A 13546-nucleotide genomic window follows, 5' to 3' on the forward strand; every position below is an offset into this window, starting at 1 on the left:
AGGGTCGTTTTTAGAGTGTTATTTTAATCATCAAATTTGAAATCTTGCCAGTGCAAACATGCTGTTTTTATGAGAGCATTTTTATAAGATCATATCCTTTCCAAAAGGGAAGTTTTGTTTCACCTGGCCAAAACAATATCTTTGCTTTTTTTTTAAATTTATTTTATTGCATTTTAGGTTTTGGGGTACATGTGAAGAACATGCAAGATTGTTGCATAGGTACATACGTGGCAGTGTGATTTGCTGCCTTCCTTCCCAACACCTATATCTGGCATTTCTCCCCATGCTCTCTCTCCCCAACTCCCCATCCCCCACTGTCTGTCCCCTATTTCCCCCCAACAGACCCAAGTGTGTAGTGCTCCCCTCCCTGTGTCTATGTGTTCTCATTGTTGAACACCCGCCTATGAGTGAGAACATGCGGTGTTTGATCTTCTGCTCTTGTGTCAGTTTGCTGAGAATGATGCTTTCCAGGTTCATCCATGTCCCTACAAAGGACACAAAATCATCGTTTTTGATGGCTGCATAATATTCCATGGTGTATATGTGCCGCATTTTCCCTGTCCAGTCTATCATCAATGGGCATTTGTGTTGGTTCCTTGCTTTTTTAAAAAAATCTCCTCCCCTATCACTCAGACATACCTTAATCTAAAATTTCTTCTCCAGGAAAGCTAAAAAAACACTTTATTTCACTTGTTTTTAAATTATATAAGAAATACAACAATACCACAAAAGTTTAGAAAAGAGGACAATTGGGGGGCAAATCATACTCTCAAGGCTTTAACATAACACTCCTTGTGTGCATTCCCTCTCACTGTTTTGTCATATACATGCTTCCAAGAACAGTAAAGTAACAACTAGATGACACCTTTTATCCATGGTTCCCCAGATAAAATCTTGTGTTTGCCAAAGTCTAGACTGGCAAAAACTAAAGTTATGCTCTTGATCTTCTGTTTAATCAGTTCTTAAAAACATATTACTATTTAGTACAACTTTATTTAAAAAAAAAAAAAAAGCCCCATGTATACAAATTGTTTTTTTGAGAGTATGAGTGCAGTTTTCAGTTCTCTTGAGTCCCTAACTTTGGTCCCCTCCTCTTTCTTTTATAAGTTGAGTAAAAAGGTTATAACAGTTGAACCTTCCACTCCATAGGTTTTAAATCCTGTACTTTAGTGGTTTGTCATATGAGAAGACAGACTAGTGCTGGTCTGTGGCAAAGCTGTCACCTTCATTTCCTACATTTTCGTGTTAAAGTATTTTTTAATGAAATAATATTGATGGTATATTTTTTCCCTTGATGTTCTTCCATACTTACCCAAATTTTAAAAACCCAAACCAGCTGAGTATAGTGGCTCATGCCTGTAAGGACATTATGTTTCTTATATAACTTGGGGAGGCTGAGGTGGGTGGATCATTCGAGGCCAGGAGTTTGAAACCAACCTGGGCAATATAGCAAGACCTCTTCTCTGAAATAAATGAATGAGTGAATGCCCAGAATCTATTACAGTCTTCTGAATCTTTGTGAGGTATGTACATGTGTGTCTATGTGTGTGTGTACCGATTTGTCTGTATATTTATCATGTCAGTAAAAATCTGGGAAACTTGTGGTAGCTGGCCACTCCTGAAATCAAATTGTCTAAAATAATTTGGTTGTGATAGTTGAGTTTTAGTCACCAGTCCTTATAACTATTTTTCTTTATTTAATGCATAGTTGATTCTCATGGAAGGGTGATGTTAATAAAGCTTACTGTTATATAGTTTAATAACTGATAAAGTAGTGTTACATTAACAAAATTAAAGAAAAAATATTATTTTCTCAATTGTTTTCGGTTAAAAAATACAGTGAACATATTGTGAGCCTACTGACCCATTGTTATTTATAGGTTTGCCTAAAAACAGTATGTTAACACATCTTAAGCAAGTGATAACAGAGTTTAAACGAGAGCTGCCTATCATTATAGCTCTGGGAAATCCCTGTCTCAAGCCAAGGCATTGGGAAGCTCTCCAAGAGATTATTGGGAAGTCAGTTCCCCTTGATAAAAACTGTAAAGTAGAGAATCTTCTAGCTCTCAAGGTAAATAAAAATTCTTTTAAAAAATTAGATTGAAATACCAGATGGGCCAATTTTAAATAGGGAAGTAAGTCTATAATGAATAGGAATTAGAAAATGAAGTCTATAGAGTGTCTGGGAAAATAAGAGTATATTTGTAGAATCATAGTTGATAGGAAATTGTTTAATTGGAGATATTGGATAAGCTATTAATTATCCCATTATTGTTTAGGGTGATTAAAAAACAGTAATACTGGTTTTCATGTATGACAAATGAAATTTGTCTTTCATTAGTTAACAGTACTACTTATATAGAATATATTTTTATAGGAATAGAAATATCAAAACTTCTGGATTCCATTATCTATTAAATGAAAATATATTAAGAGCATGTAAGAATTGCCCTACCTTAACATATATCTATAAATTGACATTATATTTAAAATAAACAACTATTTGACTTTCCATGCATAATAAACAACTATTTGACTTTCCATGCGAGTTTTACTGTAAAAACATATTTTTTCCAAGATTAAAAAATTTTGTATTTTCATTCCTAACTTACAGTAGGCTTAATTTATATTTAATGTTTCATGGCTGACAATATATAATGTAATCAAAACCCCTATTTTATACCTATAATTTTCTACTAAATGATCTGTTGTAAAGAGGAACATGGACACCTTTTTAAAGAATTTAAAAAGAAGAATTTTTTAAAACAACTTTAGTTTTTAAAATTTAGATTATTTTATGTTGCCAGCCCTAATCTTAACTTTCTCTGGAACTCTAAATTCACATATCCAATTTCCTATTCATATCTCCACTTATATGTCTAAGAAATGCCTCAAAATTAACATGTCAAAAACATTCACTTTTTATTCTTCACCTCCTAAATTCTACTCTTCCTCTATGTTTCATCTCAGTTGAAGGTAGCTCCATTTTCCAATTGTTTTCACTAAAAATCATGAAATAATTCTTGAACCTTCTCTTACTGTTATAATCCTCATTGTATCTAAATATCTCATCTTAGAGCCTCCTAACCATTATACATGCCCAACTGATATACATGCCCAAGAGGAATTCAGCAAGATAGCTAGATGACGTTAGAACATAAGAACAAATACCAATAGATGAGTTTATTTCAAATCAGCATGCATAAAATCCAGCACAATTTTAGTGCTATTTTCATTCCCAGTCTTGGGTTATTGGAGCTACTCTTGGTTAAGTTAGATAAAGGGTGATAATTGTACAGACTAAATGTAGCAGCAAGCCATAAAAGTTAGGGTAGACAGGTATATAGTATAGAAGCTGGTGGCCTATGTGGGGATGGTGGCCTGTAATAACTCAAAGGGTTCCAATGAGCTATTACATGTCTAACATGAGTAGATAGTTTAAAAAGGAAGTCCCATGCATTTTTTAGTGGGTCCCAATTAGGACGGTTTGATGTGTGAACAGAAGTGAACAAGGTCTTCAGCCTTTGAAACACTGTAGTGAGGAGTTAGAGAAATCCCTTCTTCTTGAAGATAATTATAATAGAAGGGATAAGGAGGCAATCACCTGGTAATTCAAAGTGAATTTTAAGAGTTCCTGGATTATTTTGGTCATCCTGTAGAAATCTGACAACGTATCTAGCATAAAGTAGATGCCAACTGGACAGGATTTGGCCCAGAAACTCATCCTTCATTTATTAAAACTTATGTTTTAGAGGATTGACCTAGAGACAGTGGTTATGCTGCAAGACTTTCCAAGATAGGCCATATTAGAAGTCCTATTAAATAAATAAATTATGATGGCTTGCATTTATATGACAACCATTTTGTCCAAGATGTTGTGCAGGCTCTGAAAAACCTACAACATGAAAAGCATTTCATGGAGTAAATTAAGAGCAAGAGCTCAATGGTATGCATATGATGAATATTATCATTTTATGGTTGATAATTTTCACTTTAGAAAGCCATATGTTTTATAATAAAGTTAGATGATTAATTACAGGCATCAAGACTCAGCTAAAACCACCCAGCTATTATCAAGTAAGTTGTAAGATCTGACCATTTGTCAGTCAGGTCGCGTACTTTGACCATAAAGTCTTGACAAGGCTCAATTCACTTCACTGAAATTTTGCTTTATGCATTATCAGTGTCTGGATTTAGTTTTTAGCAATTTCAGAATGTTAGCATTAGGCACAAAGTTCTTTCTTCAGCATAGAACTTTGATGGTTCTATAGTTCCTTATCTGCCTTTGGCTGAATAATCTATGTCAAAAGGTAGGCTTCTTTCCCAAAGCTGTTACTTAATGCCATAAGCAGTAACTGATCCCACCATCCTTATAATTCATCTTTGGCAAGCATATAAGAGAAATGATGAAAACTAGTCATATCTGTTCCAAATCCCCACTGAGTTGCATTACTAAAACATAGGAATTGGGCATTATTCTTTAGCACCATAGAGATGGCATATAAGAATGGTGGTAAAGTCTTACCTACCAGGGATAAAACAATAAGTCCAACTAGTTAATTTTAAGATATGTAGATGAGAAGATCTCTGAGTATCTGTATTATAGTGAGTGACTCTGGAGATCTTATATCAGGATCTTTTCCTATAAGAATTGCAGGTCAGTGCACATGGCAAAAAAAGTCTGTGTATATTCCACTAGTGTATTTTAAGAAACACGTATCCTCAAAGAAATGAGGCAAAGAAATGGAAGCCATGGAAATCTGGATCCATCAGAATTGCATTCTCTTACATGAAAATATCCCAAGAATATTGTAGAGAGTAAAAGCATGTCACAAAATAATTAAGCAGTTGGCATTAGTGATGAGGAAAGAATGCTGAAGGAAATAATTCCACCTACACATATACAGAAGGTATATACTCTATAACTGGCTAGAATCAGGAAAGTTAGAAATATTCCCTGATTATAAAAAATGTCAATAGGATGATTTTAAGGTTCAAAAAGATATGTCATAAAGGATAGACCATGAAGTCTCTGCTAAGGATACAAACCTAATTGGAATTAGATCTTCAATATTTTTATGTGCCTTTAAAAACGTGCATTTAAAATTTCCATTTTAAACATATCAGGAATTATTTGCTATACTGGATACTAAAGAATAATTTGTTTATTTTAGATGTTGCAATACGAAAATGAAATAAAAGATATATCAACCTCAGCAACTAATGAAGCGGCTCTTGAAAAAATACTATTTAAGATTATTGATTTTTGGAGCACTACTCCTTTGCATTTAGTTCTTCATCACACAGAGGTTTACTCTATCTTCATAATTCCATCTATAGATGACATATCAGCTCAGTTAGAAGAGTCTCAAGTCATACTTGCAACAATTAAAGGATCTCCCCACATTGGGCCCATTAAGGTAATATGGCAAAGGAAAAATGTTTTCATTTTTTTTTTTTAATTATTTTTACTTTAAGTTCTGGGGTACATGTGCAGATCTTGCAGGATTGTTACATAGGTATACACATGGCATGGTGGTTTGCTACCTCCATCCCCCACCACCTACATTAGGTATTCCTCCTAATGTTATCCCTGCACAATCTCCCCACGCCCTGCTATCCTTCCCCTAGCCCCCCACCCCCAACAGACCCCAGTGTGTGATGTTCCCCTCCCTGTGTCCATGTGTTTTCATTGTTCAATACCCACTTATAAGTGAGAACGTGTGGTGTTTGGTTTTCTGTTGTTATGTCAGTCTGCCGAGAATGATGGAATGATGGTTTCCAGATTGATCCATGTCCCTGCAAAGAACATGAACTCATCCTTTTGTATGGCTGCATAGTATTCCATGACGTAAAATGTGCCACATTTTCTTTATTCAGTCTATCATTGATGGTCATTTGGGTTGGTTCCAAGTCTTTGCTATTGTAAACAGTGCGGCAGTGAACATGCGAGTGCATGTGTCTTTATAACAGAATGATTTATAATCCTTTGGGAATATACCCAGTAACAGGATTGCTGGGTCAAAAGAATTTCTATTTCTAGGTCATTGAGGAAGCACCACACTGTCTTCCACAATGGTTGAACTAATTTACACTCCCACCAACAGTGTAAAAGTGTTCCTATTTCTCCACATCCTCTCTATCATGTGTTGTCTCCAGATTTTTTGATGATCGCCATACTAACTGGCATGAGGTGGTATCTCAATGTGGTTTTGATTTGCATTTCTCTAATAATCAGTGATGATGACCATTTTTTCTTATGTTTGTTGGTCTCATGTATGTCTTCTTTTGAAAAGTGCCTGTTCATGTCCTTCGCCCACTTTGGGATGGGTTTGTTTTTTTCTTGTATATTTGTTTTCATTCTTTGTAGGTTCTAGATATTAGCCCTTTGTCAGATGGGTAGCTTGCAAAAAAATTTTTCCCATTCTGTTGGTTGCTGGTTCACTCTAATGATTGTTTATTTGCTGTGCAGAAACTGAAATTTAATTAGATCCCATTTGTCTGTTTTGGCTTTTGTTGCCATTGCTTTTGGTGTTTTAGTCATGAAGTCCTTGCCTATGCCTATGTCCTGAATGGTATTGCCTAGGTTTTCTTCTAGGGTTTTTATGGTGTTAGGATTTTGTGTTTAAATCTTTAATCTATCTTGAGTTAATTTTTGTATAAGGTGCAAGGAAGGAGTCCAGTTTCTGCTTTCTGCACATGGCTAGCCAGTTTTTCCAACAGCATTTATTAATACGGAATCCTTTTCCCATTGCTTGTCTTTGTCAGGTTTGTCAAAGATCAGATGGTTATAGATGTGTGGCGTTACTTCTGAGGCCTCTGTTCTGTTCCATTGGTCTATATCTCTGTTTTGGTACCAGTACCATGCTGTTTTGATTACTGTAGCCTTGTGTTATAGTTTGAAGTCAGGTAGCATGATGCCTCCAGCTTTGTTCTTTTTGCTTAGGATTGTCTTGGCTATGCAGGCTATTTTTTGGTTCCATATGAAGTTTAAAGTTGTCTTTTCCAGTTCTGTGAAGAAGGTCAGTGGTAGTTTGATGGGGATATCATTGAATCTATAAATTACTTTGGGCAGTATGGCCATTTTTATGATATTGATTCTTCCTAACCATGAGCATGGAATGTTTTTCCATCTGTTTGTGTCCTCTCTTATTTCCTTGAGCCACGGTTTATAGTTGTCCTTGTGGTCCTTCACGTCCTTTTTTAGGTGTATTCCTAGGTATTTTATTCTCCTTGTAGCAATTGTGGGTGGGAGTTCACTCATGATTTGGCTCTCTCTTTGTCTATTATTGGTGTTTTGGAATGCTTGTGATTTTTCCACATTGATTTTGTATCCTGAGACTTTGCTGAAGTTGCATATCATCTTAAGGAGATTTTGATGCAAAAATCTTCCATAAAATACTGGCAAACTGAATGCAATAGCACATCAAAAAGCTTATCCATCACAATCAAGTAGGGTTCATTCCAGGCATGCAAGGCTGATTCAATATATGCAAATCTATAAATGTAATCCATCACATAAAGAGAACCAAGGACAAAAACAACATGATTATTTTAACAGATGCAGAAAAGGACTTTGACAAAATTTCAGCCCTTTATGCTGAAAACTGTTAATAAACTAGGTATTGATGAAACATATCTCAAAATAATAAAAGCCATTTATGACAAACTCACTGCCAATATCATACTAAATGGGCAAAAACTGAAAGCATTTCCTCGAAAAACTGGCACTAGACAAGGGTGCCCTCTCTCACCATTCCAATTCAGCATAGTATTGGAAGTTCTAGCTAGAGCAATCAGGCAAGAAAAAGAAAGAAAGAGTATTCAGTTAGGAAAAGAGGAGATTAAATTGTTTCTATTTGCAGATGACATGATTGTATATTTAGAAGACCACATCATCTCATTTTCTATAATTTTATTTATTATTTCAATCTTTTGGATTCTACAATTTGCCTTTGAATTCAATAAATCATTTCTATACTTACATAAAAATTACATTGAATATTTACTAGTTTGAATACCAAAAATAACTTTTTGTGGAAACACTAATTGCTTATGAGGAAATGTCAGAAAGTTTAATTTTGGCATAAAGGATAAATTTAGATCATGGAAAAATATGACCTTATAAGCATGTACAGTGTTCCCTGATAGTCCAGTGTATAGTGTTCCCTAATAGTCCCTCACTGTGCAAACCTACATTTAGTAATATACCTAAGAATTATTTTAAAGTGTCAAGAAACTCAACATGACATGTAATAATATAGAGATAGTAAATAGCAAAATTAACACGATCATACCCACACACATATATGTACATCATCTGTAAGATAGATGGAAGAGAGAGAGAAAGTATATATACAACAAATGGATATCCCATTATTTGTGATATTTAGGGAAAATGTCAATTAATTAAAACTTTGGGGAAAAAATTATACAAAAAATAAACCAAATGGAATTTATTCTTTAATCAAATGTAGTACAACAAAAAAAATGAACAGCAGAAAAGCATCAAGAAAGGCAAAACACCCACAACAATAGAAATTTTAAAGTAACTATCAGAATATACAGGAAATGTAATCTAATTTTTTTAAATTTGAAAGTAAGTAACAAGGAGAAAATCACATTTCAAACCAGTCACAATTGGCTATAGCCCTATGAAAATGAATGTTTAGAGCATTAAATGCCTTCATTAAGGAAAGTGAATTTAATAAATGATAAATTAAGCACATTTAAGCTCAAAAGAAACACACACACACACACACACACACACACACACACACACCCCTACTTCCAAGCAAGATGGAGCAGAGAGACCAGATTTACCACCTGTCTTAGTCCACTTAGTACTGCCTCAACAATACCACATACTGGATGATTTATAAAGAAAAGAAATTTATTTGGCTTATGGTCTGGAGGCTGGGAAATCCAAGAGCATGGGGCTGGCATCTGGCAAGAGCCTTTGTGCTGCATTATTATCCTATAATGGAAGGCAGAGGGGCAAGTGAAGCACAAGATGCACAAAATGGAAAGAGAAAGGCAGTAAATTCCCACAATAACTAATCCACCCTTATGATAATAGCGCTAATCTATTAATTAGGGCAGAGCCCTCCTGAACTAATAACGTCTTAAATGTGCCACATGTCACCCCTGTTACAATGTCAATTGAATCTTAATATGGAGTTTGGAGGGGACATTCAAACCACAGCACCAGCTTGCCTGAAGTAACCAAAGCAGTCCAGACAAAATATATGGAACCATGGTTTTTGGAACACTGGGTGTCAGGCAAGGAAGGACACAGATCCCTCAGAGATGAGAAACAAACACTATAAGCCTTATGATTCTATCAACTTATTTCCTTATGTTTCCAGACCTTGGAGTGGGGAGATGGAGAGGAATACAGGCAAAGCCTGGCAGACTCCCTGTTACGAGGAGATGCCTTTGAAGGTCTGGAGAACCAATGGAGGCTAGACCATTTAGGATAAACTACTAGGGAAGACAGAGCTAAAGAGATAGAGATCTTCATAGATTTGTGGCAGGTCACTGCACAAGCATTCAGCAGACCTAATCAGTGACAGTTGAATGTGAGAAAACTGCCAGATGTCAGGGAAACAACTACTTGAGAAAATTAGAGGAAACAATGCCTGGTACTTACACAGTGCTTGGAATAGTGCCTATATCCACAAGTCAGAACAGAAAACCTCATAATTCATAAGCACTCAGGAGTCTTGCCACAGTAATGTATGTTTTTACAAATTTAAAATAATTAAATCATACCAACCACACTGTCAGTCCACAGTGCAATAAAAATAGAAATCAATACTAAGAAGATTGCTCAAAACCATACAATTACATAGAAATTGAATAACCTGTTCCTGAATGGCTACTGGGTAAATAATGAAATTAAGAGAGAAATCAAGAAATTATTTGAAACTAATGTGAAAAAATATACAACATACCAGAATCTCTGAGATACAGCTAATGCAGTGTTAATAAGGAAGTTTATAGCACTAAACTTCCACTTGAAAAAGGAAGATCTCAAATTAACAATCTAACACACAACTGGAGAAATTAGAGAAACAAGAACAAACCAACCTCAAAGCTAGGAGGAGAAAATAATCAAAATCAGAGCTGAATTGAAGGAAATTGAGATGTGGAAAGCCATCCAAAAGACTGAGTTAAGGAGTTGGTAATTTGAAAAAATTAAGATGGATAGACTTCTAACTACAATAATAAGAAAAAAATAGAGAAGATCCAAATAAACACAATTATAAATGACAAAGGGGACATTACCACTGATCTGACAGAAATACAAGCCTTCAGAGACTACTATGAACACCTCTATACACACAAACTAGAAACACTAGAAGAAAGAGATGAATTTCTGCGTGCATACAACCTCTAAAGACTGAACCAGGAAGACACTGAATCACTGAACAGACCAGTAATGGGTTTCAAAATTGAATCTGTAATAAAAATCTCAAAATTAGATGGATTTACAGCCAAATTCTAACAGATCTATAAAGGAGCTGGTACCGTTCCTACTGAAATGATTCCAAAAAGTTGAGGAGGAGGGACTTCTCCCTGACTCATTCTACGAGGCCAGAATCATCCTGATACCAAGACCTGGCAGAACACAATGAAAAAATAAAACTTAAGGCCAATATTCTTGATGAACATGGACATAGAAATATTAGCAAACCGAATCCAGCAGCACATCAAAAAATTTAAGCCACTCCGATGAAGCAGACTTTATCCCTGTGATGCAAAGTTGGTTCAGCATACACAAACGAATAAGTATGATTCATTGCATAAACAGAACTGAAAACAAAAACTACATGATTATCTCAATAGATGCAGAAAAAGCTTTCAGTAAAATTTAACATTCCTTTATGTTAAAAACCCTCAACAAACTAGGCTTTCAAGAAACATATTTCAAAATAATAAGAGCCATCTATGATAAACCCACAGCCTACATCATACGTCATACTGTATAAACAAAAGAAAGCGTTTCCCTTGAAGCCCAGAAGAAGACAAAGATGCTGTCTCTCATCACTTCTATTCAACATAGTGCTAGAAGTTCTAGCCAGAGCAATTAGGGAAGAGAAAGAAATAAAAGACATTCAAATAGAAAGAAAGAAAGTCAAACTGTGTCTGTCTGTAGACCATATGATTATATACCTAGGAAATGCCACAATTTCTGCACAAAAGCTCTTAGATCTGATAAACTACTTAAGCAAAGTTTTAGGATACAAAATTAATGTACAAAAATCAGTAGCATTTATATATACCAACAACATCCAATCTGAGAGCCAAATCAAGAATGCAATTCCATTCACAATAGCTGCAAAAAGAATAAGATAATAGGAATACAGCAAACTAGGGAAATAAAACATCTTTACAAGAATTACAAAACATTGCTCAAAGAAATCAGAGATGACACAAACAAAAGGGAAAATATTCCATGCTCATGGATAGGAAGAATCAATATTACTAAAATGGCCATACTGCCCAAAGCATTTTACAAATTCAGTTCCTTTCTTATGCTACCAATGACATTCTTCACAGAATTAGAAAAAACTTTTAAAATTCATATGGAACCAAAAAAGAGCCCAAATAGCCAAGTCAATACTAAAGCAAAAAGAACAAAGCTGGAGGCATTGCATCACATCACCTAACTTCAAACTATTATTCAAGGCTGCAGTAACCAAAACAACATGGTACTGGTACAAGAGCAGACACATAGAACAGTGGAACAGAATAGAGAGCTGAGAAATAAAGCCACACACCTGTGACCATCTGATCTTTGACAAAGTTGACAAAGACAAGCCATAGGGAAATAATGTTATATTCAGTGGAATCACTGGCAAGCCATATGCAGAAGATTGAAACTGGAACCCTTCCTTTCAACATATATAAAAATCAATTAAACATGGATTAAAGACTTAACTTTAAAACCTAAATCTGTAAAAACCCTGGAAAATAACCTAGGAAGTACTACTCTGGACAAGGGCCAAGGCAAAGATTTCATGACAAAGTCACCAGAAGCAATTGCAATACAAACAAAAATTAACAAATGGGACCTAATTAAACTAGAGAGGTTCTGAACAGCAAAAGAAACTATCAACAGAGTAAACAGACAACCTACAACATGGAAGAAAATTTTTGCAAACTATGTATCTGATGAAGGTGTAATATCTAGAGTCTATAAGGAACTTAAACACATTTACAGGCCAAAAAAAAAAAAGCAATTCCATTAAAAAATGAGTAAAGGATATGACAGACACTTTTCAAAAGAAGACATATATGTGGCCAAAAGCATATGAAAAATTTCTCAACATCACTAATCATGAGAGAAATACAAATCAAAACCACAATAAGAAACCATCTCACACCAGTCAAAATGGCTATTATTAAAAAGTCAAAAAATAACAGATGCCAGTGAGGTTGCAGAGAAAAGAGAATGCTTATACACTGCTGGTGGGAATGTAAATTAGTTTTAGCCCTTGTGGAAAGCAGTGTGGTGATTCCTCAAAGTACTTAAAACAGAACTAGCATTCAACTTAGCAATCCTATTATTGGATATATACCCAAAGAAATATAAAATTGTTCTATCATAAAGACACATGCATGCTTATGTTCATTGTAGCACTATTCACAATAGCAAAGACATGGAATCCACCTAAATGCCCATCAACAGTAGACTGGATTAAAAAAAAAATGTGGTATATATACCCCCAATGGATACTATGCAGCCATAAAAAAGAATGAGATTATATTCTTTACAGCATCTTGGATGGGAATGGAGGTCAAAGAATGCAACAACAGACACTGGGGCCTATTTGAGGGTGGAGGATGGAGGGTGGGAGGTGGATGAGGATAAAAAGCTAGCAATTGTATACTATGTTATTACCTGGGTAACAAAATAATGTGTATGCCAAATCCCTGTGACATGCAATTTACCTGTATAACCTGCACATATATGCTACTGAACCTAAAAGTTATACAGAAAAGGAAAACAAACTATTGATATATATAACAAAATGGATCAATCTCAAATAATTATGCTAAGTGAAAGAAGTTAGATCAAAGTGAATACATATTGTATGATTCCGTTTATATAAAATCATATTGTATGATTCCGTTTATATACAAACTATTCTATAGTTTCAGAAAGTAGGTCAGTGGTTGCCTGGGGGTAGGGGTAGAAAGAGATAGGAAGAAGGAATTATAACAGGACACAAAGAACACTTTCAGGGTAATGGATATGTTTGTTATTTTGATTGTGGTGATTATTTCACAAGTGGAAGAATATGTTAAAATTTATAAAGTTGTATACTTTTTTTACTTGTTTATTTTTGAGATGAAGTCTCACTTTGTCACCCAGGCTGGAGTGCAGTGGCAAAATCTCCACCTACTGCAGACTCCACCTCCTGAGTTCAGGCAATTCTCCTGCCTCAGCCTCCTGAGTATCTGAGATTACAGGCCCCTGCCACCACACCCGGGTAATTTTTTGCTTTGTTGTCGTATTTTTAGTGGAGATGGGGTT

At 35.1% G+C, this 13546-nt stretch overlaps 1 protein-coding gene across 1 annotated transcript in view; it reads left to right on the forward strand.

The window, feature by feature from the left end:
• The window catches only part of DNAH14 (dynein axonemal heavy chain 14), a 400020-nt gene that overhangs the window by 111908 nt on the left and 274566 nt on the right, over window positions 1-13546 (forward strand). Inside the window, exons 20-21 of the mRNA XM_037737730.1 lie at window positions 1881-2071; window positions 5175-5420. Coding sequence (XP_037593658.1) covers window positions 1881-2071; window positions 5175-5420 — 437 coding nt within the window. The remainder of the gene's footprint in view (window positions 1-1880; window positions 2072-5174; window positions 5421-13546) is intronic.

This window comes from Cebus imitator, unplaced genomic scaffold (genome assembly GCF_001604975.1).
Source record: "Cebus imitator isolate Cc_AM_T3 unplaced genomic scaffold, Cebus_imitator-1.0 Scaffold42, whole genome shotgun sequence".
Classification (NCBI taxonomy): domain Eukaryota; kingdom Metazoa; phylum Chordata; class Mammalia; order Primates; family Cebidae; genus Cebus; species Cebus imitator.